This window comes from Schistocerca nitens, chromosome 9, assembly GCF_023898315.1.
Source record: "Schistocerca nitens isolate TAMUIC-IGC-003100 chromosome 9, iqSchNite1.1, whole genome shotgun sequence".
In the NCBI taxonomy this organism is placed as follows: Eukaryota; Metazoa; Arthropoda; class Insecta; order Orthoptera; family Acrididae; genus Schistocerca; species Schistocerca nitens.
The window spans coordinates 399,871,157-399,896,765 of record NC_064622.1 but is presented as its reverse complement, the minus strand read 5'-3'; the positions used below and the strand labels follow the sequence as shown (position 1 = coordinate 399,896,765).

General features: G+C 43.0%; 1 protein-coding gene across 1 annotated transcript in view; it reads left to right on the top strand.

Moving 5' to 3' along the window:
- Positions 1-22,547, top strand: part of LOC126203363 (protein abnormal spindle-like) — a 153,228-nt gene extending 130,681 nt beyond the window's left edge. The window contains exon 16 of the mRNA XM_049937660.1: positions 21,277-22,547. Coding sequence (XP_049793617.1) covers positions 21,277-21,636 — 360 coding nt within the window. The 3' untranslated portion in view covers positions 21,637-22,547. The remainder of the gene's footprint in view (positions 1-21,276) is intronic.
- Positions 22,548-25,609: the final 3,062 nt, after the last annotated feature.

The following is a 25,609-nucleotide window of genomic DNA, read 5'->3' as shown; positions in this document are numbered from 1 at the left end:
TATGTGGTATGATAAAAAAAAATGAGGCCTTTGACTGCCGAAACTCGTAGTTCTTGTGCATTAAATAGGAAGAACATTCATGCTTCATTGTTTTCTGACTTAGAAACCATCCTTCCAAAATGCAAAAATCATGTGTGTTTGGCCCACCACAGTTTGTACTCGTTGAGACATTTTGCTAGCACCATGAAAAGGGTGTGGTGTCTGTCACTTTTCTCAACTTTATTCACCTTTTTCAAACTTTTTTACTCTTTTTAGGAAGCAAATGTTGTTTACTTTTATTTCCAAATTTCTCTATTCATGTTAGTTTAACTTTTTTTACTATGACTTCCAAATTGTAAAAACTCCATTTTTTCATCACTTGCTGGTGATCAAACACCAGCAGTCCCTAAACGTTCCCAAGTCCCAGTACAATGCAATTTTTATTATTCTGTGTGTTAGAAATTGAACTTATGTCTCCCACGAACAGAAATACTATCAGCACAGGACACAGATTAGTACTCTCACACTACACAACATGTAGCACATATTACTAACAATACAGATTAATGATTTACAGCTCAAAACTCAAGAAATTCGTCCCCACGTCAATTGCCATGGTGATACAAAATTCTCATTTCAAAGAGATACTCTAAACCAATAGGAAATTGGCCATTACTATTACACCGCTATTTACAAATATCATCAAACAAAATTAAATTGAAAATAATCATGTCAGAAAATAAAACTTACCACCACATAAAAATCATTAGAAATTCCTAAACTAATATATCCTTGTTGCTCAGCTCCTTGAATGAAACTTTCATTAACTTGTATTACTGTTCTCCATAAAAATCATTACATCCTAATGTATACAGCAGCATTGATATTTCATTAATCATTATCTCATCTACGTTATGTGTTAGTTCATTATGAGTCCCACCTGCGGGTTTGGGGATTAGATTAGGCCCGAGGTATTCCCGCCTGTCGTAAGAGGCGACTAACAGGAGTCTCACACGTTTCAGTCTTTGTGTGTTGTTCCCCTGTAGGGTTTGACCTCCATTTTCAAAATTTTCCTAAAGAGCGAGTCAGTTGGAGAAGGGCACCTTACATGGTGCATTGCGTTCATCATACCTTCAGATCTTTAACCCACTTTCTCGTCGTCGCAATGCAGTCCAACTCATTCCCCATCTCTTGGGCGAGGATACCTTCCGGGGTGCATTTTCCACCATGCACTATGCAGTGTCACTTTTTGCACTGCCAATGACCACAGACTTCTTTGCACCTCATATCCAGCACGGTAGCCAGTCCGTTGTGGTGGGGCCGCCATGTACCCTGTTGGTTGTAGCCCCTTTACAACATGGGGATCGCTCTGCTAATGCCTGCGCTGTTAACTCCCCACGAATGGCGAGGAGTGGATGCCCATCATCTTTGGGCATTGGGACTCCCAGCAATGGCCATCCTGCCAGGTGGCCTTTGCTGTGGCTGGGTGGCAAGTGTGGGGAGGGCCCCTGGTCAGTGTGGGTGGCATCAGGGCGGGTGACTTGCAATGAAGCGTACCACGTCATCACTTGCTGGTGATCAAACGCCAGCAGTCCCTAAACGTTCAAAGTCTCAGTACAATGCAAGAAAGTACGACCCTAAATCATTCCCCTCCCTGGCCACACCATGGGAGGAATGTCAGGCTAAGGATGGCAGTGAACCTTATTCACCCAGGTACCTCGTACATACGAGAACTGATGGGGACTCCTTTGTTTTGATGAAGCCACAGTTTTTTGTAGAGCATTTAGAGGACAAGTTTGGGGAGGTGGAGGCCTTGTCCAAAATGCACTCTGGATATGATTTGATAAAAACAGCATCCTCTGCCCTGTCACGGACTTAACTCACTTGTAACAAGTTGGGGGATGTTTCTGTTACCATCACACCACATAAAAGCTTAAATATGGTCCAGGGTATTATCCTCCACAGGGACCTTCTTTTGCAGTCTAACGACGAGCTGTGCGCCAATTTAGAGCGGTGAGGTGTTCATTTCATGCTGCGCGTCCATCGGGGTCCAAGGGATAATCAGGTTGCCACCGGTGCCTTCATCTTGGCCTTCAAGGGTGACACCTTAGCAGAGAAGGTCAAGGTGATGGTCTACCGCTGTGATGTCAACCCATATATCCCTCCCCTGATGCGGTGCTTTAAATGCTGGAAGTTAGGCCATTGTCTTCCCGCTGAATCTCCAGCGTCACATGTCGAGATTGTGGCCGTCCATCATATCCCAATAATCCATGTTCCCCACCTCCCATCTATGTCAACTGCAGAGAGCACCATTCGCCTTGCTCGCCAGACTGTAGGATTTTACAGAATGAGAGGAAAATCATTGAATACAAAACCCTGGACCGACTGACCTTCATTGAGGCTAAGAGAAAATATGAGCACCTACATCCTGTGGCTATGACCTCCTCCTACACCGCTGTTACGAGAACAGTTATAGCCCCATCAGTTTCGCAAATTCCGTCGGCTCTCAGAGCCAGAAGGTTACACCTGCCCCCTTGATGGTGGGGCGCACTTCCCCCCCCCCCCCCCCCCCCCTGTTGCTCCTGCACCACCTATTTCAGGAGAACTGCCGCCCCCCACCCCCTCCCAACCATCGGGGACACCTGTCCCCACTTCTCAGCCGGAGAGGCGTAAGTCTTCTTCGGCTCCTCTCGCCGGGAAGGGGTATCTTGGGTCACTCCCTTCCCAGGTTTCTGCTAATGGGAAAGATGATGCCCACCAGTGGCTGAAGTGCCCAAAAGCAGCTGGTCATAGGGCTTCATGATCATCTTCATTCCCAGAGACTGAATCAGTGTAGCTCTCCCAGCCAGAGAAACCCAAGGAGCAGCGAGAAAAGTCCAAAAAGAGGACCGCTAAGAGCAAGCGCTTGCACCCACACCACTGCCACCTTCAAGCTCTGCATCTGAAGAAAAGTAGGAGATTCTGGTGTCCACTGAGGACATAGATCAGACGCAATGGATATAGACTGCTCTGGCAATAAGTCAGTGGCAGCAGGTGACCCTGAGGCGTAAACTGCCTCATTGAATGTTCCATGCCTTCCCAGTAACACGATGACATCATCCTCCGGTGGAATTGCAGCGGTTTTCTCCACCGCCTGGCTCAGTTGCGACAACTGTTAAGCTTTACACCTGCTTTTTGCATTGCCCTCCAGAATACCTGGTTCCTGGAAATGCGGACCACTGCCCTCTGCAGCTATAAGGGATATTACAAGAACCGTAGCGACCATAATCGAGTGTCAGGTGGAATCTGCAAACTCGGACTGTAGTGAAACTGTGCACCTTCAAATCCCTCTTGAAGCTGTGGCTGTCAGAATAAGGATGACATAGGAAATAACTGTCTGCAATATATATCTTCCTCCAGATGGTGAAGTACCCCTGAATGTATTAGCTGCACTGATGATCAGCTCCCTAAACCTTTCCTACTTTTGGGAGATTTTAACGCCCTTAACCCCTTGTGTGGTGGCACCGTGCTTACTGGCCAAGGCAGAGATGTCAAAGCTTTACTGTCTCAGTTCGACCTCTGCCTCTTAAATACTGGGACTGCCACACATTTCAGTGTGGCTTGTGGTAGTTACTCAGCCATTGATTTATCCATTTGCAGCGCAGGACTTCTCTGCTGTCTATCCACTGGAGAGAACATGACAACCTGTGTGGTAGTGACCACTTCCCTATCTTCCTGTCACTGCCCCGGCGTCAGGCCCACAGACGCTTGTACAGATGGACTTTAAACAAGACAGACTGGGAAACTTTGACATGTGCTGTCACCGCTGACTTTCCCCTCATGGTAACATTGATGTGATGGTTAATCAGGTGATAACAACAATTATTACTACAGCGGAAAATGCGATACCTCGCTCTTTAGGGTGCCCCTGGCGAAAGGTGGTCCTTTGGTGGTCGCCGGAAGTTGCTGAGGCAATTAAGGAGCATTGGCGAGCTCAACAGCGGCATAAACGGCACCCTTCCCTGGAGCATCTCATAGCATTTAAGTGGCTCCGCGCCTGCGTTCACCAGCTTATAAAAAGACGGAAGCAGGAGTGTTGGGAGAGATACGTCTCGACCATTGGGTGCCATACCTACCTTCCCAAGTCTGGATGAAGATCGAACATCTTTTTGGGTACCAGAGCTCAACAGGTGTCCTTGGCATTACCATCAATGGCATGTTACCTACTGGCGCATACGCAATTGCTGAGCGCTGTACAGAGCGCTTTGCTCGAGCTTCTGCATCGGAGAACTGCCCCTCAGTGTTTCGCACCCTCAAACAGTGGATGGAAAGGAAAGTCCTCTCATTCGCTACACACCACAGTGGACCCTATAATGCCCAATTTACAGAATGGAATCTCCTCAGTGCCCTTGCACATCGCTCCAACACAGCTCCTGGGCCGGATCGGATCCAGGTCAGATGATTAAACATCTCTCATCTGACTACAAGTGACTTCATCTGGATCTAGTGCGATGGCATCTTTCCATCTTAATGGTGGGAGAGCACCATCATTCCGGTCTTCAAACCCGGTAAAAACCACCTTGATATGTATAGCTATCGGTCCATCAGCCTCACCAACATTTGTTCAGGGTGTATACGACCCGGGACAACCGGGAGGTCCGGGAAAAATCCGGGAATTTTTTCATCCGGGAGAAAACCGGGAAAAACCCGGGATATTTTTAGAATTCTGGGAATTTTTCATTGTTTTATTTTTCAGTTAAATGTTTGTAATTTTGACTGGTAAGAACCAATACTCTAAAAAAGGATATTACTGTATCCCGCTACTGCAGAATATTACTTCAACAATAAAACATAAACGAGAGAAAAAAACGAAAATAACTTAAATTGCAAAGGAAATGCGTCATACACAACAACGACACACAGCGCTCATGCAAGCGTCTGCCAATTGAAAATGTGTCAAAGGAAGACTATGTAGTGCATCATAACAACAAATTGCCTCCAATGTGCGTTAAGTCGCAACTGTTTACATTCGATTTCTTTTAGCATTTACGCGCGGTCTCATGCGCATGTGCAGTTGGGTCACGTTTGAGTAGTTGATTCTTCTGCTTCTGGCTACAGGAATGTGGCTGTTGGCTGTGCAAGCAGTCGCAGCAAGCAGCTAGATGCTACCTGGAAAAGGGGGCGCCAAATTCATATTCTTGAGGAACAAAACGTGTTTCACAAAGCGCCTAGCATCCAGCGCACGTTTGTCTATCGATTATTCAGATGATTTTGAAACCCTTCCCTGTTGGTTTTGAAACATTTTTGAATACATTTAAAGTTGATTTCTGAATGAATCATAAGTTGACTTTTGAATGCATGCATAGTATACATGATGTCTCTGTCAGGAGAATCCTCGTCGCATCTAGAGATGAACATTATGCAGACAAAAGGGGACGGGGCTTTACTAGCGAAATCCATAGATTCAGACTACCAGAATGGAAATAAACGACTGACAGGAATAACAGGTAATAAAGATTACGTGTTATCTTCTCGGTGTATCCAAGAAAATGAAATTTTGACAGAAAATTTTTGGCCAGATCACTACACTAGTAATCACCAGTAGTACACTCCCTGGCTAGCAGCCGCTTAAGTTCTATTCTGGAAGTAACGCGGAAAACGTGTTGTTCGAACACGTAATAACGCCTAACCGGAAAATAATCGCAGGATAACTCAACCTGTGATTTTGGAAGGGTTAGTGAAGTTAATCGGCGAACAAGTTTTGACAGTGGCAGCAATAGCTACAGAATTGGTGATGACAAGATTGTTTGTTAGAACGGGGAAGGAGAAGAAACGGGGACATCACACAAATTATGGAAGAATAAGACGATTCCAAATTTATATAAAAATTTTGGAATACTACTTTTCGATCTCGTGCTTGAGAAGCTGGTGTGTATGAATGAAATGTGAAACTATTTCCTAACATAAAGCTTTTTGCTTGTATGTAGTAGGCCTAATAGGCATTTGATATTGGTACTTCGTGGATTATATTCTGTCGTGTTATAAAAATTGCCATTTGTGCCAAAACAGTCTCGTTTATTTGGTGTGTTACAAAATTGCTGTCATATTAGAAAGGCCTATTTTGTTTTATCTAGCAGACAGTGACAAAATAGACATAATCAGATCGAGAAACCACACAGTCTTGGGTATTATTGTATTAACAGCTTTTCAGTATTAGATAACGACATTTCGATTTTTCATATAGCACAACGTTTGACGAACTTTGTTGAGATAATATATTCTTTCGCAGAAAGGAAAGCACGCCATGTAAAGCTGTAGCAAGATTAGAGAGAAAAAATTCTAGGAGCTAAAGTTTGAAGAAATTTGTAATTTCTTGCTTATCTCTTGTCAGTATTGGTTTTATATATCCTATATTTAATTTTGTCACACAAAACAGCAAGTTATTAACTAATAGGCAATAAAGAGTTAAGATTTTCTGAAGAGTTCTTGTTCTCTCGATTACAAATAATCTCATCCGTTATTAATCGCGAGATTTTTTTTAAAAGAGGGGTAGGCTGTCAAACCGGCTGATGGGAGCAGGAGAGGCACCACAGGATATTTCAATTTCCACTCTCCTGAATATAGTTTGGTCGTGCAGTAGAAAAATGCTTTATGAAGAGGCGTGGCACTGCACTTTGACATACTTAGACCAAATAATATGTCTTGCATTTCCTCGAATACATATGTTTCACGTTTCAGACTTTTCAGTAAGATGTGCGCTACAAGATGAACATATTTTGAAAATTCGATTTTTTTTAGTATTGACCTGGTTCGCAAATGTAGATCCGGGGCTGATGCGCAGAGCAGTCTGTTATAGTGGGTAGTCTCCATGTGACCCGTGTTCACATTTAGTGATTTTGCTGTTTCCGCTTCGTTTACTCTCACGTCAAATGAAAACAAAACAATATCTGTGGCCGGGAGCTATCAAGTGAATTAAAACACTTTCACATAATTACGGAAGGCTGAAATATGTCATTAGTTTCAGATTTTATTTTATTTTCATCTTTCTGACAGTCAAGCATTAATCGCCTTGCGGAACAATAAAGTTATTTTTGTCTGTTTGCTAAAGAAATTTGACTTCTGTTAACCTTTTCCCCAGAGACAGTCAACGTATTTGAAACAAAATTTTTAATTCCACAGTACTGGCCAGTTTCAACTGTTCGCTGTATTCCAAGTGAACGTTTTCATTTTCTAGCACGTCTTGCATTTTGCCATAATAAAGAACCAAACATGATATAATACAGTACTGGTGCTCCAAGAAAATTTACATCCCGAAAACCACAATGAAAAGCTTAATATCAGGCTGAGGTCTACTTCATTGGGAATATGGACATACAAATGTGCCCTTTAAGTATGCAGTTTAAATGTGCACATTTTAATATGGTTCACTATATTCCGATGCTCTTGCAGTATCCTCTGATGTCTTGTTTCTTTTGTGACGTAATGTATGATGTTTTACACGTACGTACATACGGGCTTCCTACGTCATGATAGTTAACCAAGCGTGGTGTCGCCTGTTATCTGCACTCTCTGGGAACTGCTGAAACGAACCTATTTCTAACAGGTCGCGGGAAAATATTGCGAATAGTGTTTTGAAAAGCGTTACTTTCAAAGTAAATATCCTTTTACGTAAGTTGAACTATGTGCAAGAATGTACCATGAATTTATTAAATCACGGAGCGTTGGACACTCATTTAACAGTCAACTCTTTCATGACGAGCCATTTAGATTTAAAAATCAACTCTTTGATGACGAGCCATTTATAAGAATTTCGAACCATGAAGATCAGACATTTATGTCATTATTAAAAATTTTACTGGCACATTTGTGTGATAATATCTTAAAGTGTAACACGCGCAATAAAGATCAACAGTATATGCGAAAGCTTAGCTTCTCTTGCAGCTTGAGACCAATATTATATGTGAAAGCTTTCCGTTTCTTGTAGCAACATTATGTATATTAATTTAAACTATCAACTTTCCCTGTGTGTGTGTTCGTGCTACTTAACAGTGATGTCGCTGTTGGCTGACTACATCACGTGTCTTATGCTCTTAATATCCGCTGTAATCGGCTGGCGAGATCGCGTGACATGAGCTACGAGCGGCTTACAAAAGCACATAGAAATCTCTTCAATGATTCGGAAAGTAACATGCGGTGTTGTGGTGGAATTCCAGTGTATATTTTTGTAATATGAAAATACGCAGCGTACATGTTGCTGCACATCAAAGATATTTCCAAAACGTGTCTTTTTCCCTGAGTTTCATTTCCTAAAGTGCTGGGAAATTGTACGCCCATGTATAAAACCATAACCATTCAAAGGATTGATAAGGGAAAATATACTGTCACCCGGGAGAAAGTGTACTTTTAACCGGGAAATCCTGGAAAAATCCAGGAATTTTTTTTCCTTGTTCACATATACACCCTGTATAAGTAAGCTGCTGGAACCAATGGTGTGTTGGCGGTTGGGTTGGGTCCTGGAGTCATGTGGCCTACTGGCTCCATGTGAGCCTACAGTGCCTACCATCCTTATTGTCATCCCTATTGTTGTGCCTACTCAGCAACAGTGCTCATCAAAATGCAGTATGCCTGAATAACAATACAGTGCAGATTGTACAATGTTGGTTGACCTTTGTTGTATGTACTGTAGTGATACCACGTCTCATGTTAATTTTAAAGTGTTGTATGAACAGTGTACTTTACATATGTAACTGTGTGTTTCTTAATGTTTTAATTTATACATTATAGTGAGTGGCAGGAGTAAGAGAAATTTGTGCCATTGAAAGTGAAACTAGAGGCTTTGAAAAAACTTTACAAAGGAGAAATATTAAAATACTTGCTGCTGAGTATGGGGTCGGTGAAGCGACAGTTGGAGACTGGCATAGAACAGAGACAAAACAGAAGTTTCATCAAACAAGTGTTCTATTTCATCATTTGAATGGAAATCAGTGAAGAAATCAGAATATGCAAGATTGAGTGAAGCTTTGTTAGTTTGGTGTAGTCAACAAAGACGAGAAGAAACTCCAATTTCAGGGCCTAGTATACAAGAAGTACTTTTTAGAAATGAGTTAAAGGAAAGTGAGGACGATCTGGAAGTTCAGGATGGTTGGATAGGTGGAAAAGGGATACGGTGTAAGGCAGCTTGAAATTTGTGGTGGAAAACTTTGTGTGGCTTCTCAAACTGTTATGCAATTTGGTGAGAAAATAAGAAAAATTGTACAAGAAGAAAATGGTACTACTTATCAACTGTGTATCTGTGAAGAAGCAGGGCTAAATTATAAAATGCTTCCGTCTAAAACTCTAGCCTCAAAAGAAGAAAAGGCCACTCTGAACTACAAAACTTTAAAGTGAGGTTAACAATTCTTTCCGCAAAGAATGCAAATGGAGAGCATAAACAGAAATTGATTGTAATAGGGAAGTCTGCTAAGCGTAGAAGTTTAAAAAATATCACTGCTTCTGCACTGCTTGTTACATGTTTCCACCAAAAATCTGCTTGTATAGAGAAATATTTTTAAGAAATAGTTTTTTGAAGATTTTGTTCCAGAGACCAAAAGATACCTAAAGAAAGAGTGCTTACTTTCGAAAGCAATCTTTACACTTGGCAACACTGGTTCATACACTGATGAGGAAGAATTACAATGTGACAATATTTGCATATTGTACTTACCTCTAACATGGCAAGTTTAATACAGCCTGTGGACCAAGATGTTGTACAATACTTGAGAAAAAAAATCTACAATAAAAGATACAGTTTACTGGATAGTCGATTCATGGTCTGAAATAAAGGCAGAGATACTAAAACGGTCTTGGAACCAGATTTTATGGAATGAAACTGATACCTCCAGTAGTGTTGAAGATGACCTACTGTTGCCAGAACTGATGAAAAAGCTTTCTGGATGTGAAACTGCAAATGCAAGTGATGTTTCAGAATGGATGTGATCAACAGTTTGAAGTAATTGATCTTGCAATTGTTGAAATGGTTAGTGAACCCACTGAAGTCAGTGACAATATGCAATTTCCTGAAGAAATTGTACCAGTGATCACTAACACCGAGGGTTTGGCAGCACTTGATGTGGCATTGCATTATATTGAGCATCAAGCAGAAGCTACTTCAACTGACACCATGCTTCTTACAACAGGGTGCGACGTTGCTATTAAAAGAGAGGTTCTATTTTTAAAAAAGGAAGACTACGGACAATTTCTTTAAAATGTAGCTTGTATTTTTGCAACTTAGAAATGTGTGCCGATATATGTACATACAACACAGATATGTACTATATTGCTTTATAGTTACTTTTTAATCATTATTGTGCTCATTTAATATTTATTCATTTTATTTAAGGATGTTTCCATATTATCTGAGGTTTTTGTACTTCAAGGTAGCCTCAGCCCCAATTAGCTTGAATTACCAGAACCCTACTGTATCATCAGAATTCCATGAAAAATCTGTGGGACTAATACATATTAGGGCCAAGTCCATGAGCTCATGATAGTCGAATACTATCTATTGTAAGGTTACAGATGTAGTTAGTCTTTGAGATAATTATCTGTACCTTACACGTAGCATCCTAGTGCTGCAGCACTGCCACCAAGTGAAATCCCAGTGATTGAGAAGATTGGTTTGGTATCAGCTGACATGTGTAGCACAAAAGGCAAGGAGTAGTGGGGAGTTGTGGCTGAATGTCAGATGTTATTGGACAATACATGGTCATTTGCTATGAGAAGTTTGATAAATCCGTTAAATGTTGCAGTGTTCATGGACGGAATTGAGAACTCACCATTATTAGAACTGAGTTGTTAACAAAGATCGTTAGGAGGAATGATTACCTCAGAAAAGTAATAACAAGCTGAAATAGGACTGAACATCAGTATGCGTGCGTAAAAACATTAAGAACGTGTATTGTGCCTTGTACTAGAGCCAGTAAACCTTTGAGTTTTAGGAAGTAAGTGCCTTCTTGCGAAACCTTTTCACATTTGTTATAGCTAACTGAGTGTGAAGATTTCTAACAGCAAGTGTGGTGGTCTTGATAAGGCATTTACTGCTTGGTACACGGTCCCATATTTAGTCTTCAGGTGCATGTTCATTGGGAGTAGGATGTCCACTCTAAGCTGTGTAGCATAAACGTTGATATGATCGCTGTGGTTATATCAGCACAGCTGGTTTTAGGAAGAAACTTGGCTGTGATAGATATGAATAAGGAGTAGGCATCTTACAGTATATGGCCTAAAAGTCTCTAATCCTGAAAATGTCACTTCTTCAGCATACTTAAGCTAAACTCCTGTTTAAGGAAACACCTCGTTTAAGGGGAAGATTGTATCCCTGGACATTAGCTAAAAAGAGGTTTTACTGTGTAGCTTTTTCTCCTGTTTAGAATAACATCTTAACAATAGTGTGGGGAAAGATATTGTCTGAATTTGTTCTTTGCAGTTTTGAACTCACTCTTCCTTCACTCAGTGACAAGTTCTCAGGGATCAAATTGATCAGCAGTGACATGTTCTTATACATTTTTGATTACAGAGAACATAAACAAATAAAAAATGCCGATATTCTGAAATAATCTGGCCTTCTTTTCATGGGAAACTTGGATTAATGGCGTAGTGGAGGTGGAATAAGATGCATAATGATGTGTTCTAGTCCTTAGTTTCCCAGTAATAGCAGGAAAAAGATAAGCAGTTTTGACAAGAAGTGAATCAAAGCTTTTGCAATGTTGTTCTGCAGAGGAATCCTGAAGATCAGGTATCTAGATCAGCTGACTAATGGGGAAGTACTGAATTAAATTCAGGAGAAAAGAAATGTTGCACAACTGGACTAACACAAGAGATCAGTTGATTGGAGATGCCATGAGGCATCAAGGAATCATCAATGTGGTAATTGAAGGAAAAGGAGGGGGAGGGGGGGGACATTTTGTAGAGGAAGATCAAGGCTTGACTATAATATGTAGGTACAAATAACTGTAAATTCGGTAGTTATGCAGAGTTAGTCGTGTAGAGGATAGACTACTGTAGAGAACTCCATGAAAAGGGGGTAATGAAAGCAGAACACATTTGCAGAATTGTCTGAAAATAATAGTAAAATCAAATAAATAAGTGAAGCTGCATCAGAAGTTGTGATTATATTGGTATATAGTCTTCTTTTTTATTCATTACCACTGAACAAGAACCAATGCAGATGAGACCTGATACATGTTTTGAACTGCATGTCTGGGATGGTTTTGTAGGAATGTTTCCCCAACCCACCTTAAAAGTTTGAAATAGTAAAACAAGACATGGTGGGCACTGTACTAAGAACAATGTCCACATGCAGTGAAGAAACACATTTGTTCAATGACAGTTCTTCTACAAAACATGAAACTGTCTTGAAATTTACAAATGCTGACAGGAGCCACGTGCTTATGTGATGGCACAAGACAAAGGCACAACACAGGAGAAATAATTACATTGAGTGAAGTCGCAACTTTGTCCCCGGGTATCACCAGCACAACACTGGCAATTTACAAGACAAGATGCGGAATTAATCACATCTGATTAGAGATACAGTGTCAAACATAGTTCTCCCAAGGGGCACACTCCTCCTTTGCAGGTACATGCTCGGCTATTAGGGTGCCCTAGCCTTCACATTGCCTTCCTGTGCTGCAAGCCTATACTTGCACTATCCCTTTCAATCATATAGTCTTTCTGGTGCAGACACTGCTTATACCAGATATCAAATGTAGCACCCTTGTCTTCCATTCACTTCTGGTACATTCTACACCTTTTCATTAATAGAGACATGTTCCCAGTTGGTGGGTTCAACCTGCCAACACTTCTCAAAATAATTCAGAAATGTGGATCGTGCAGGAAATTCCTCCAATATGACATCTCCCAGCTTTCTGCATTGACCTTCAGTAAACTGGGGTTCCAGCAACATGGACCCCTGCCCTTTGTGGCTACTGGGTACATTTTAAGAATCACAACGAATGTGATACAGTGTTGGATGAAGTTTGCACATTTGTACGGGACTCTGTATATAACGAACTTGTGCCTGTTGATACAACTTCAATGGCTTTGGGTGTTCAGGTAAGGGCATTTGAGGATCGTACTATATGTAAGATTTACCTCCCTCCAAATTGTGAAGTGTTGCATTGTTCTTACAGCTCCTCCTACCATTCCTAATTCTCAGGGACTTCAATGCTTACAACCCTTTGCGGGGTGGGACCACGGTTACTGGCTGTGGTAAAAATATCAAAAACTTGCTGGCAGATCTTGACCTTTTTGTCTCATGAATACTGATGCCCCCACACATTTCAGTGTGGCACATGGAACTTACTCGCTCATTTATCATTCTATTTGCAGTCCTGATCTTCCATCCATCCACTGGAGCTCAATGACGGCCTTTGTGGTAGTGACCATTTCCCGATATTCCTGCCCCCCCTCAGTGTCACTACCCATAGCACCCACCCATATGTTATCTCAATACTTTCAATTCCCCTGTTCTTACTTCCCCATAAATGGAGGTAATTGACCCACTTGTTCAGAGTACAACAGCAACCATTGTTACCAGCCGACTTAGTGATTCCCGGGGTGCACCCATTAAAAGATAGTACCTTGGTAGACCTAAGAAATCGGCGAGCCCATAAGAGATCGCAGGTGGGCTCTCCAATGCCATAAGCAGCATCCATCGATGGTGCACCTCATTGCCTTCAAGTGGCTCCATACTCAGGTCCATCACATAATAAAACGACAGAAGCAAGAATGCTGGGAGCAATACATATCAGCCATTGGACCATGTACCTCTATGTTGCATGTTTGGGTGAAACTCAGACCCTCTACTGCTACCAGTCCCCCGCAGGTGTACCTGGTATGTCCTTGAGAGCTCTGGCTTTACTGACTCAGGCATGGTTACCGAACATTTTGCTCTGCATTATGCTGAAGCCTTTGCATCTGAGAACTATCATCCTACCTTCTGTGTCCTCAAATAGCGGTTGAACTGAATGCGCTTATCCTTCACTACAAACCACCTGGAGCCATATAATGCTCCCATTCAATGAGTGGGAATTCTTCAGTGCCCTAGACCATCGTTCTGATAACAGCCCTAGGGCCAGACCACTTCTACGACCAAATGTTCAAACACCTATCGGCAGATTGTCAGCATCATCTTCTTACATCTTCAATCATATCTGAGCAAGGGTGAGTTCTCATCTCAGTGGCAAGAAAGCAAGCATCATCATCCCTGTCCTGAAAAACTTGGTGAGAACCACCTGAAGATGGATCGGTATTGCCCAGTTAGTCTCACCGATGTTCTCTGTAAGTTGATTAAAGGCATGGTGAACCAGCAGCTGTGTTGGATCATTGTGTCTCGGGGCCTTTTGGCTCTGTCGCAGGCTGATTTTCGACAAGGCAATTCCACTGTTGACAGATTTGCTTGAAGTCTGCCATCTGGATAGCTTTTGACTTTTGTTAACACTTCATAGTTGTCTTCTTTGACCTGCAAAAGGCTTGTGACACCACATGGCGACACCACATCCTTGTTGCTTTACCCAAGCGGAGTCTCTTGGGCCTCCTTCAGATTTTTGTCCAGAACTCCTTGTCTCACAGTACTTTCCAGGCTCAATTTGGCTCTGTATTGAGTGCCCCTCTCTTTTTAGTGGCCATCAATGGTCTAGCAGCAGCTATAGGTTGTTCAGTATCACCCTCCTTATGTGTTGAAGTTTTTGCTTTTACGATTGCTCCTCTAGTGTGGGTGTCACTGAACACCGACTGCAGGGCACCATTCAAAAGGCACAGTCATGGGCCCTCACCCATGGTTTTTGGTTTTCAGCGATCAAGGGTCACATCATGTTCTTCTGTTGACGTCATACTGTTCATCTACAACCAGGATTTTACCTTGATGACCAGTTGCTCAATATGGTGGAGGCATACTGCTTTTTGAGACGGGTCTTCAGTGACTGGAGGATGGGGCTTCCCCATCTTGGCCAACTTAAGCAAAAGTGCTGGCTACACCTTAATACACCTTGCTGCCTCAATAATACTAGCTGGTGTGCAGACTGCACAATCCGTCTGTGGCTTTATAAAGCCCTGACCCTGTCCCAGTCCCATCTTGATTGTGGGAGTCTGGCGAATGGTTCAGCATAGCGTCTCTAGAACCAAATACACCATTGGGGAGTCCGTCTAGTAGCCACAGGTGCCTTTTGCACAAACCTTGTGAAAGCCTAATTGTTGAGGGTGGACCCTTCTACTGTGAAACAGGTACCAGCAGTGGCTATTCAATTGTTTTGTACATGTTCACAACCCTCGAAGCATCCAAACTACCCTGTCTTTTTTCCTTGTAGGGAGATTGACCTCCAGCAACAGACCAAGAACTGGGGTCACACTTTCAGTTCAGCGTCAGTGTTTCTGCTCTGAAATCCAAACTGTTGCCTCTTATCAGGAAGCAATAGTGCACATCCCCATGGCATGTACCCCAGCTTCGGATCTGTTTAGATCTATCCTTTGGGTTGAAAGATTCAGTTGACCCCATGGTTTTCTGCTGCTTGTTCCTGGCTGCCCTTGAAGCATTTCCATGTTTGGAAGTGGTATACACTGATGGCTCCTGCACAAAGCGGTTTTGCATGCACACATGCAAGTAGCAGTGAACTATGCTCCCTGCTGAATGGATGCAGTGTCTTCACTGCTGAATTGGTGTCCATCAAACGAGCTCTTAGCCATGCTCCTCCTCACACCGGCAAGATGCTTCTAATCTGCAATAAGTCCCTGAGCAGCCTTCAGGCTATAGACCGGTGCTACCCTCGTCACCCATTAGTCATGACTATCCAAAATCTTCTTTCTGACCTCAATCAAGCTGGATGGCCATTCATCTTTGTTTGGACCACTGGACACATTGGGATCTCAGGGAATGAACATGGCATCCAGTTGGCAAAGTCGACTCCGAGGATGCTGACCTCAGAAATGGTGGTCCCAGGACTGGACCTTTGCTTGACTCTGCACAACCAGTTATTGGAGGCCTGGAACTCGGAGTGGTCTGTCCTGGACTCCCCAGACAAACTGAGGGCAGTAAAAGAGGCCAGGAACATATGGCAGTACTCCCTTCATGCTTATCACAGGGAATCCACCATTGTTTGACAGCTTCACTTTGGTCACTCTTGGCTGACCTATAGCGACATTCTCCAACATGAGGACTCACTGCCAATGTAGTACTGACCTGATATGGTCCCAGATACTGCTAGACTGTCCAAGTTTGGCTTCTTTGTGGTGGTATCGTAAACTTCCTGACGCTACCTCTGGTGCTAGTGGATGATGCCAGAGTGGCTGACCAGGTTTAATGTTTCACCCACAAAGGTGGTTTCTACTCATCTCTGTGAGATGGGGCACTTTGGGCTCAATGACTGCCTGAGGGCTTGGAGGGGCACACCTCACCTGCTCTGGCCCAGGGGACCTATGGTGGCCATTGCTCGATGGGCCATCCTGGGCTCCTCATGCTTCCCACCTTTTTATTCTCTTTATTCTTTTCTATTTGGTGTTCTTAATGTATTGCCTGTCCAAAAATTTTATCATCTTGTATGTGCTACTCGTTTTCTTGGGGTAATAGAGGGTGAGGTAGTGCTGGTTGGATGCAGAGGGTGTGTCTTCCACTACATACCAGGCTCTGGGGACCCTCAACTGCATTCAGGCTGCCCAAAGTGCCCACCTTACTCACTCTTCTGTTACTTCTTCTTGCGTTCATGTCTGTTGTATTGTATCTAGATTACAATCAGGCTTCCCAAGATTTGCTTCTTGTATCCTTACTCCTGGCTTGATACATTAAGATACTCCCAAAAAACCAACCAACCAATGAGACATTGATTTACATGTCCGGCTGCGTAGCAGGCATAGAGACGATGCGGATGTCTTGAACTCCATATCTGAGCAAGGGTGAGTTCTCATCTCAGTGGCAAGAAAGCAAGCATCATCTTGAATTCCATAATAAGTGTCACCACTTGGTGTGTCCATTATGATGTGAACACAGATTAGATGATGTTGACAGAGCAAGGAGCAGGAGAAGACTGAGTGAGGCTTGGTCGGCAGAGGCCTCACTAGGGACTGAGCTATTGCAAGTAGCCAGTGACCATAGTAAGCAGGCATCCAGTGGCACAGCAGGGTTTGCACCTGGAGATGGAAGTAGGTGCACAGGGGAAGAAAACCACTGCCTTACCAGATGCCCATAGCGAACTAAGAGCAGCAGTGATAGATGGGCAGTGGTGTGAGCATCCTGCATGCTGAGGGCGCTGATACCTATGTTGTCAGTGGCCAGTGGGTTGAGGGTGGTGCTTGCATAACATGGTGGATTTCTCACGGTGTTCTTGTATGTAGTATGGTAGGCAGGAAACCCAGGGTCTTCGGCAGCAAGGGTGCTTGTTGCAATGTTTGTGGTGGCTCCATTGGAAGCAATGGTATTGTAAGCAGCATATGTCTGCAAAGCTTTGGGAAAGATGGTAGTCAGGTCGAGTGGTGTGGCATTGGGCAGTATATAGGTGGGCTTCATCCTATTAATTGAAATGTGCTGGTAGGTGTGTTGTGGAGAAGGGGTGCTGCCAGTGAATGTTCTACATTCTCCATGGCTCTGGGGAGGAGTGGGCCAGAGGAAAGCCAAGCAGTCCTGTAAGCTGGTGACAAATTCAGAGATGATATCTGTGGGCAGGTGGATGGACACTAGAAAGTCGCCTAGTGCAGCAAGTAGTTAGCTGTAAACAAGGTCAGTGGCAGATGTCTCAGAGTCAGTCTTCTGGGTTTACATGAGAGAAAGAGTTCCAGAGGCAGGACAACAGTTGACCTCTAATTGTGGCAGGCAAGGGCAACCTGCAAGATATGGTGGTACCATTACACCATGTCATAGGTGGCTGGATGTCAGGTGAAGGTCAGTCCTGCAGAGGTCTTTAGTGCATGAAAAAGGGCAGATATAATTTGGAGTCCACAGTACTTACTGATATAGTGTGGGCAGCTGAAATGTGCAATCCATGTGGAGACGAAGGCAGCAGATACAGTGAGAAGAATGATGTTGAGTATTGTCGTTACTTCAGGCCAGCAGCTGGATCTGTCAACCATGGAGATAGCGGCAGCCATCAGAGGATGGCATTTGGCTGATTATGTACTCATGGCTGTAGTGATATCCGATGTCTGGGAAGGTGAAGATGGGGTCATGTACACGATGGCAGACCTTGGCACGCTGGTAGGTGAAACCGATGTGGACCCAGTCCTGCAGTCCCTCTTGATACCTGGCCACATGAAATGCCGTGTCACCAGAGCTGCGGGCACACACAAGCATGACTGGATCAATTTGTGTAACTGGTCAAATACAGCCTTGCAGAAGGAAACATGCATAAGCGGGCACAGTGAGCCTGAGGATGTGTTGTTGTTTGAGCTGGGAGCTGATGTACATTGAGGACAGAGTCCAGAAGCGATGTACATGCATAGTTGGGAGCGTCCTGGTCATGGATGAGGGTGGTGCTAAGTGCCTCGTAGTCCAGGGAAGACTTGATGGTGCTGGTGGGGTGGTGGCAGTCAGCGATGACATCAGTTCTGGTGGCATGATGTATGTCAGTAGTAAATTCGGAGATGAATGACCGCTATTGGAATTGATGTAGGGAGCACTACAAGGGCAAACATTATAAACTTGTGGTCAGTGAAGACCGTGAAGTGACACGTGTCCATCGGCAGTGAACAGTATTTGATTACCTTGTAGATGGCAAGGTGCTCTCTGCCATATGCACGCCATCACTGTTGAGCATCAGAGAGTTTGCTGGAGAAGAAAGCAAATGGCTGCCAGGTGTCACTGGTGTGCTGCTGCAGGATAGCGTCAGTGACCATCTGTATGGTGTTGACCTTGACGACAAGCGTGGTGGTGGTATTGAGGGTGGACAAGCAGGGTAAAGTCCACTAAGTCACACTTGGCAGCAGAGAAGTCGTCTCCCATTCGCAATGCCCATGGCACCAGGTTTGTTTTGCCACCATGAAAGATGTTGGTGAGTAGCTGCTGCGTAGCAACAGCATTCCTCAGATGGTATGGAAGTAGTTTAACATGCCAAGGAAGCAGCAGAGATCCTTGAATGTCTCTGGGTGTGGGAATTCGAGGATAGCTTGCCCCTTGGCTAGCAGGCTAGCAGGGGACGTGAGCTGACTGTGGAGGTGGTATAGCCCAGAAATACCACTTCACTGGCATCAAGAACACAGTTTGCTGTATTGCTGTTGATTCTGACATTCTGGAAGTGTACAGAAATACTGCGGAGGTGCTCATCGTGTCCCTTCACAAGATGCTGTCCAAGAAACATTGCTACATTGTGGCAGCATTATGGAGACCATAGGTCTTGAAGGCATTCTCGTAGAGCCCGAATGTAATGGTGACGGCAATTTTCTGGATGTCTTTGGCTGCAACTTGAATCTGAGTGAAAGCCTTGACACAGTAGATTGTGCTAAAAATTGCAGCCCCAGCCAGCAAATTGTTGTAGTTGTGTAGCAGCGTCACCATGTACCTGTCGGAGATAGTACGAGCCTTTAGCTTATGGTAATCAATCGCTGGGTGCCGGGAACCATCCTTCTTGGCAGGTTGAAGGGTGGAAGCTTATGGGCTCTTCAAAGGATGCAACAGGCTGGTGGCATTCAGCTTGTCAAGCTCGGCCTTGGTGATCTTAAGTTTGTGTGGTGGCAGTGGCTGTGGCCGGCAAAAGTTGGGTGGTTCGGGGATGGTGGTAATGTAGTGGCAGTTAAATGACAAACTACCTAAGGCATGACAGATGTGTCAAATAGGAAATTTGGTGAGGTGGTCAGGATATGGACCGGAATACACCACCTGCTTCATGCGGAAGAAAACAGCAAAGCGACTAATGCAGTCACTCTCAGATTGCTGTCAATGACGCATTGGCTGGCAACGTCAGCGATCAGGCGGTAGTGTCCAGTGAAGTCTACTCTGATAATGAGGTCAGTGACAGTGGAATGGTGAAGCTGCTGGGGAGATCCTGTTGCAGGCTGAGGTCGAGTACATGACGATTTGTGTGACAGGTGGCGATGGCTAAGTTATTTGCTACTGGTCAGGAGATTGGGTGAGGCTTATAGTGGGATCCTGTAGGAGCCACTGTGGGAAGGTAGACAACCCGGAGTGTGTGTTGATTAGGCATGGCATGGCAGAGCTGGGAGACTGAACAACAGCTGGGCATGCATAATACTGGCAGCTGTTGGCATTTGATACTAAGAACAGAACTCACAGCGTCTGGGCCAAAGTGCTCGTGGTACCGGCAGAGACCAGCTGTGTTATGTGAGGTATTGGCAGGGTGGCTAGAACTGTGAAAACAGCAGCTGTTGTGCTGGTAGCTGGTGCTGCACGGAGGGCAGTGGTCGGAATCGAGATGGGCCACGGTTGGTTGCTTGCAGAATTAACATGCCAGTTCTGAGGCAGGGGAGCACGTCATATACTCCCAGCTGGAGGGCTCTGTGCTTCAGGTTGGTGGGGAGGAGAGCTGCCACTGACATCATTAGAGGCGTGTCGAGTGGTGACAGGGAGCACTCGGCGAGGTGGCTGCCAGTGTGATGACCAGTTGACTGCCAGGTGAGAGTGAAGCTTGCACGCAACACTTGTGGTTGCCACAAAGTTTCTAAAGTGCTGGGAAATTCTACGCCCATGTATAAAACCATAACCATTCAAAGGATTGATAAGTTATACAGTTCCGAGAGAAAGTATACTGTCAATTAACAGGGAAAAACTTTCCACCTGGGAGAAAGTGTATTTTTAACCGGGAGAAACCTGGGAATTTTTTTTCCTTGTCTGCGTATACACCCTGCTGTCACAATATAAGCTTTCGGCCAGCAAGGCCTTTGTTGAAAACACACACACGCACTCTCTCTCTCTCTCTCTCTCTCTCTCTCTCTCTCTGCAGCCTCTGTCAGGTGAAGTCACACAGCTGCCAGAGGCTGCAGTCTGTGTGTGTGTGTGTGTGTGTGTGTGTGTGTGTGTGTGTGAGAGAGAGAGAGAGAGAGAGAGAGAGAGAGAGAGAGAGAGAGAGAGATGGATCTATTTTTGACAAAGGTCCTGTTGGCCGAAACCTTATGTTGTAACAGTCTTTTTGTTGTGTCTATCTGCGACCCAGCTTCTCTGCTGTATGGTGATTGGCGACTTTCCTTTTCATAATATTGTTACATTCCATCCTGCATTTTTCATTGTTTAATTATTGTGTTTGGTTTGATACCAGTTTTGTTGGTAGAGCCATAAATAGTTTCCTTAACTACTGTATTTAATGTATTGCTGACCACATGGTTGTCATGATTTAATTTCATTTGCAGGTGATTCATGGAAATCCTCAGTCCATAAACACAAAGAGACTTTTTAATTTCTATTATCAAGAGCAAAAGAAAATTAATTCACGCAGACCATCTTCTGCCTGTGGTGGTTCTACCAGCAAGACAAGCAATACTAGTGAAAGGAAATGGCCCGTTAGTGGTGGATGTGCCAAGAAGACATACAGTGCTAGTAGAAGACAAGGTCCTGTTAGTGGTGGCTCAGTTAACGTTAATTACAGTGCTAGTAGAAGACTGTGTCCAGCTAGTCATTCATCTGTGAACAAAAGAGCAACCAATTTAAGCCAATTGGACAATTCTCTCAATGCTATTAAGTACTTGCTTGAGAAATTAGGTTTACTGTAATCTGTTTGTAATTATGTTAATCATCTTTACACTAATGACTTCATTTATATCTATCATTTGTAAAATGCTGCGCATTTCATACTTCCCCTCACTTTCAGGTGCTCTGCAAGCGGAGTTTTTCCCCCAGGTGTTATATTTTTATTGGGAAAGCACACTGAATGGTAATATTGTAAATGTTATAAATACAAAATACTTTTTGATCTTTCAAATAATGTATACTTAAGAACAGTATTGCATATCAGTGAAACATTTTATGTAAAGTAATTGCTGCATTACTGGTCTTTAAGTGTTTTGACGACAGTTGCTTTTTATTTTCATTGTCAGCAGAGATGGAAGTCAAACTTGTAGTTCACATTGTGGATCATTTCTTTGCATATTTTAGAAGCCCATTTTCCTATCAACTTCATATGATTTCTTTTTACATTTTATTTTTTGATTTATGAGTTTATACTGCACACAGTTTAAAAATCCTTAGTTACCGTTCATGTTTCGCAGTAACTTCTGTAAAGTGTTTTGTGATTATTGTGCTTTGTTTCTACGAATGATGAAAAGGTGTTATGCATTTGCAGTACTCACAAACAAACAACTGAGAGTACATTGCCAATAAAGACAAAACAAAAAGGTTCAGTAATAGTATTTTTTTAAGAAAATAGTGTGCTTTATGTTCAGTTTACCTTAACTCCCAATGCCCACTTTTTTTAGTGGTTGTGAGTAATATTTTATTTAGGAGCTTGTGTTAGTGCATGAACATTTTATTCATTATTATTATGAAAACTGCAGTTTGTTTAGCCTTTTACCCTTGTGTTTGATACGTCATGTGGTGTACAATAGTGAACATGTAAGAAACTGTATATAGTGTACTTAGTACTATTTCATGTACAACAGAGACATTTTAATAAATAAAATGTAAATTTTAGCCAATGTAGAAAATACTTTTTTCTTTTAAAACTGCATTTTATTGTTGTAAGTCTAATTTGAAATATACAAACATTTGTCAGGTTGTAACCCTACAGTGCACTTCACACAATGAAATTAAACAAATTTACTACAAGATGCTCCTTGACACAGAATACATTGCTCAGTCATCTCGGCGTTAGAGCATTAAGTGTTCCTGTCTTCAGAGCTGTAATAATGCCATTGTATTTCTTCAGATGAAAATTAAGAAATGCCTGATGAACAGTTTCTCTACAATATCATCGTTTTATCCTAAGCTCCATTTTGCCATAATCTGGAGAACTACCAGCAGCACCACCTCTTTGACATGATGTGAATTATGTAGAGGCCTCACCATGGGTCAAAGGGTTCTTCTACTCCCAAACCATGTTTAGAGTGATGAATTGTAGTTGGCTGCGGAATGCTGAAACACTTCCTAAATTTTTCCATTCCAGTGCTATCACTGTGTATAGGTTCGACTTTAAGCATCTTCTTGTCTGTCTGCACCAATCGTCAGCTGACTCTTATCATTCTAGCTAGGAAGAGTAATTTTTAAAATAAAATCTGTACTATGTAAAGAAAACCCTGTATGAGTTTTGATGAGGTTTCTAAGTGGAGCATATTTTTTTGTGGTCCTGCTTCATTGTACCAATAAGAAATATATTGTGCTGTAACATAGGAACTGATGAGGCAAAGACTTGTATTAGTGGTCCAGAAACATTCTGCTTGCTTCCTTGTGGAACAAAATTGATGCAGAGCTTCTCAGTGACTGAAATGCTTAACATTTCGCTTTCAGAATTATCCCATATTCCTGTGAAAGATGAGAATTTTACTAATTATCCATTGGCTTTTCAAGGCACTAAAATTTGAAACCAAATTTGGTCAGTTTTTTTCTAATAAACTTTTTTTATTGAATACCACCAGTGGTATGGTTCCATGTCCTCATCCGAAGAGAGCGTGGAACCCATAGCTTCAGAAAATTCAATGAACATTTTATGTAAATCATCAATTGGTAACTTTACCTTACATACTTTGTCAAATGAATCAACTGCTGAGTAAATGAGATGTGAGAGAAATCTATGTATAGCTTCAAATCTGTTCCTTGTAATGGCAATAGAGATACAAGGGGCAGTCAAAACAAAATCGAATACTGCTATGTGCCATTATACACAGTGCACATCACACATGGCTCCGAAGTTGTTAGGTTTCGATTCTGTCACTGCTGTGGTAGGGGAATGGCATAGTACCACATCACAGTTGTGTACAGTTGTTGGGCTATGGCCATGGTTGTTGGCAGATAGGTGTAGTGTGCGGGTCTGGCTGTTGACATGGAGGCGAGCAAGAAAGAGCTGAGAGGGGTGGCTGGTTACATGGTAGCTGAGGGTGATGGAGTACCCGAAATTAGTCACCTCGTGTCCACTGTGTGTGGTGAGCATCGAACGTCCCTACGTTTGTGCACTAGTGGCAGAGGAGATTCTTGGAAGGGCGCACATTATTACAGGAGGAACTACATCCAGGACAGGCCCATCGAGCCATTATCACTGATTTGCTGGGGTGGGTTGGTGGCTTTATCTGAGGAGAGTGACAGTCAAAGAAGATGGAAATTTGTGTTCAGATCAGCATTAGCCATGTCTCCCCTGCATACCATCATCAAAGATCACTTGCACAGCTTTGGCAGGGGAAGGTCATCCTACTGTGCACACTCTCATTTAATGAATTAAAATAACAAAGGAGACATAATAATTTTCAATCATAGATAGAACTGAGAGACAGAAGTTATCAAGTCTGAATCACTTCCTGAATTTCTATCGTGTATTGTCATGAGATGAAACATGGTGCCACCATTTCAAGCCTGAGGGCAAATGGCAAAACCAAAAGTGGAAACATCTCATGTCTCTCCCACTAAATAAATCCAAAGCTGTTTACACAAGTTCAAGTAATATCAAAGTGACCCACTCCTTTGACTGCAGGGGCCCTTTGTTCGTAGAGTTACTGGGTCATGAAACCACAATAAGTATGCAGTGCTATGAAGGCACTTTGCATAAACTGTGACATGCCATAAAGTCAAACTTCCCAGGAATCCTGTCTGACGGAACCGTCCTGTTTCACGGTAAACACAACCCCACACTTAATTGGACAAAGGCTATATTTCAGAAATTTTGTTTTAGATGCAGCATTATTTTCCATCAACATTTGGACAACTGTTGATGTTTAAGTATATTTGAGTTCAAAGACATCTCTGAATTAGCTTACTGCATACAGGGTGTATCAAAAAGGATGGCACAAATTTACACGACAGAAAGTACACGATAATAGAAGCCCAAATGTCCCAGTAAACACGGGTCTGCAAATGAGCCGCTTGAGAGATAATCATGACTGTATGGTTCCAAGCCACCAATGATGATGTCGTAAACATCATCCTAGTTAGTACACATTAATTTGAAATTTAGACTTTACTATTGGGTTGTACATTGCAATGAGTTCATATTTCACGTATGGGCTACATGTTAAAGCAGGTGCTTGAAGTGTTTTCCTTGCATCTGGATGCAATACTGCACTCGTCTCTGCAATGAATTTCAAATCCTTTCCAAAACCTCTGGATCATTCCAGAATTCTTGACAGGCATGTAGAGCTCTCTGCTCCAGTTCCGCAACAGTGTTAGCTGGTGTGCTGTACACTTTGCTTTCGAGGTGACCCCAGACACAAAAATCCGAAGGATTTAGATCAGGTGATCTTGGAGGCCAAGATACAGGTCTGCCTCGACTTATCCATCTTTGGCCATATCTGCACGTTAGATGCCATCTCACACCACAGCAAAATGTGCCGGAGTTCCATCATACATGTACCACATACTCTGACATTGCTGAAGGGGAACGTCCTCAAGCAATACTGGAAGATGATGCCGCAGAAAGCTAAGGTACCTCCGTCCATTAAGTTGTAGAGGAAGAATATGTGGCCCAATGAGTTGATCGCCTAGTGCCCCCAACTACACGTTTAGTGAGAAATGTTGCTGATCTCGTGACTCATGAACAGCCTGTGA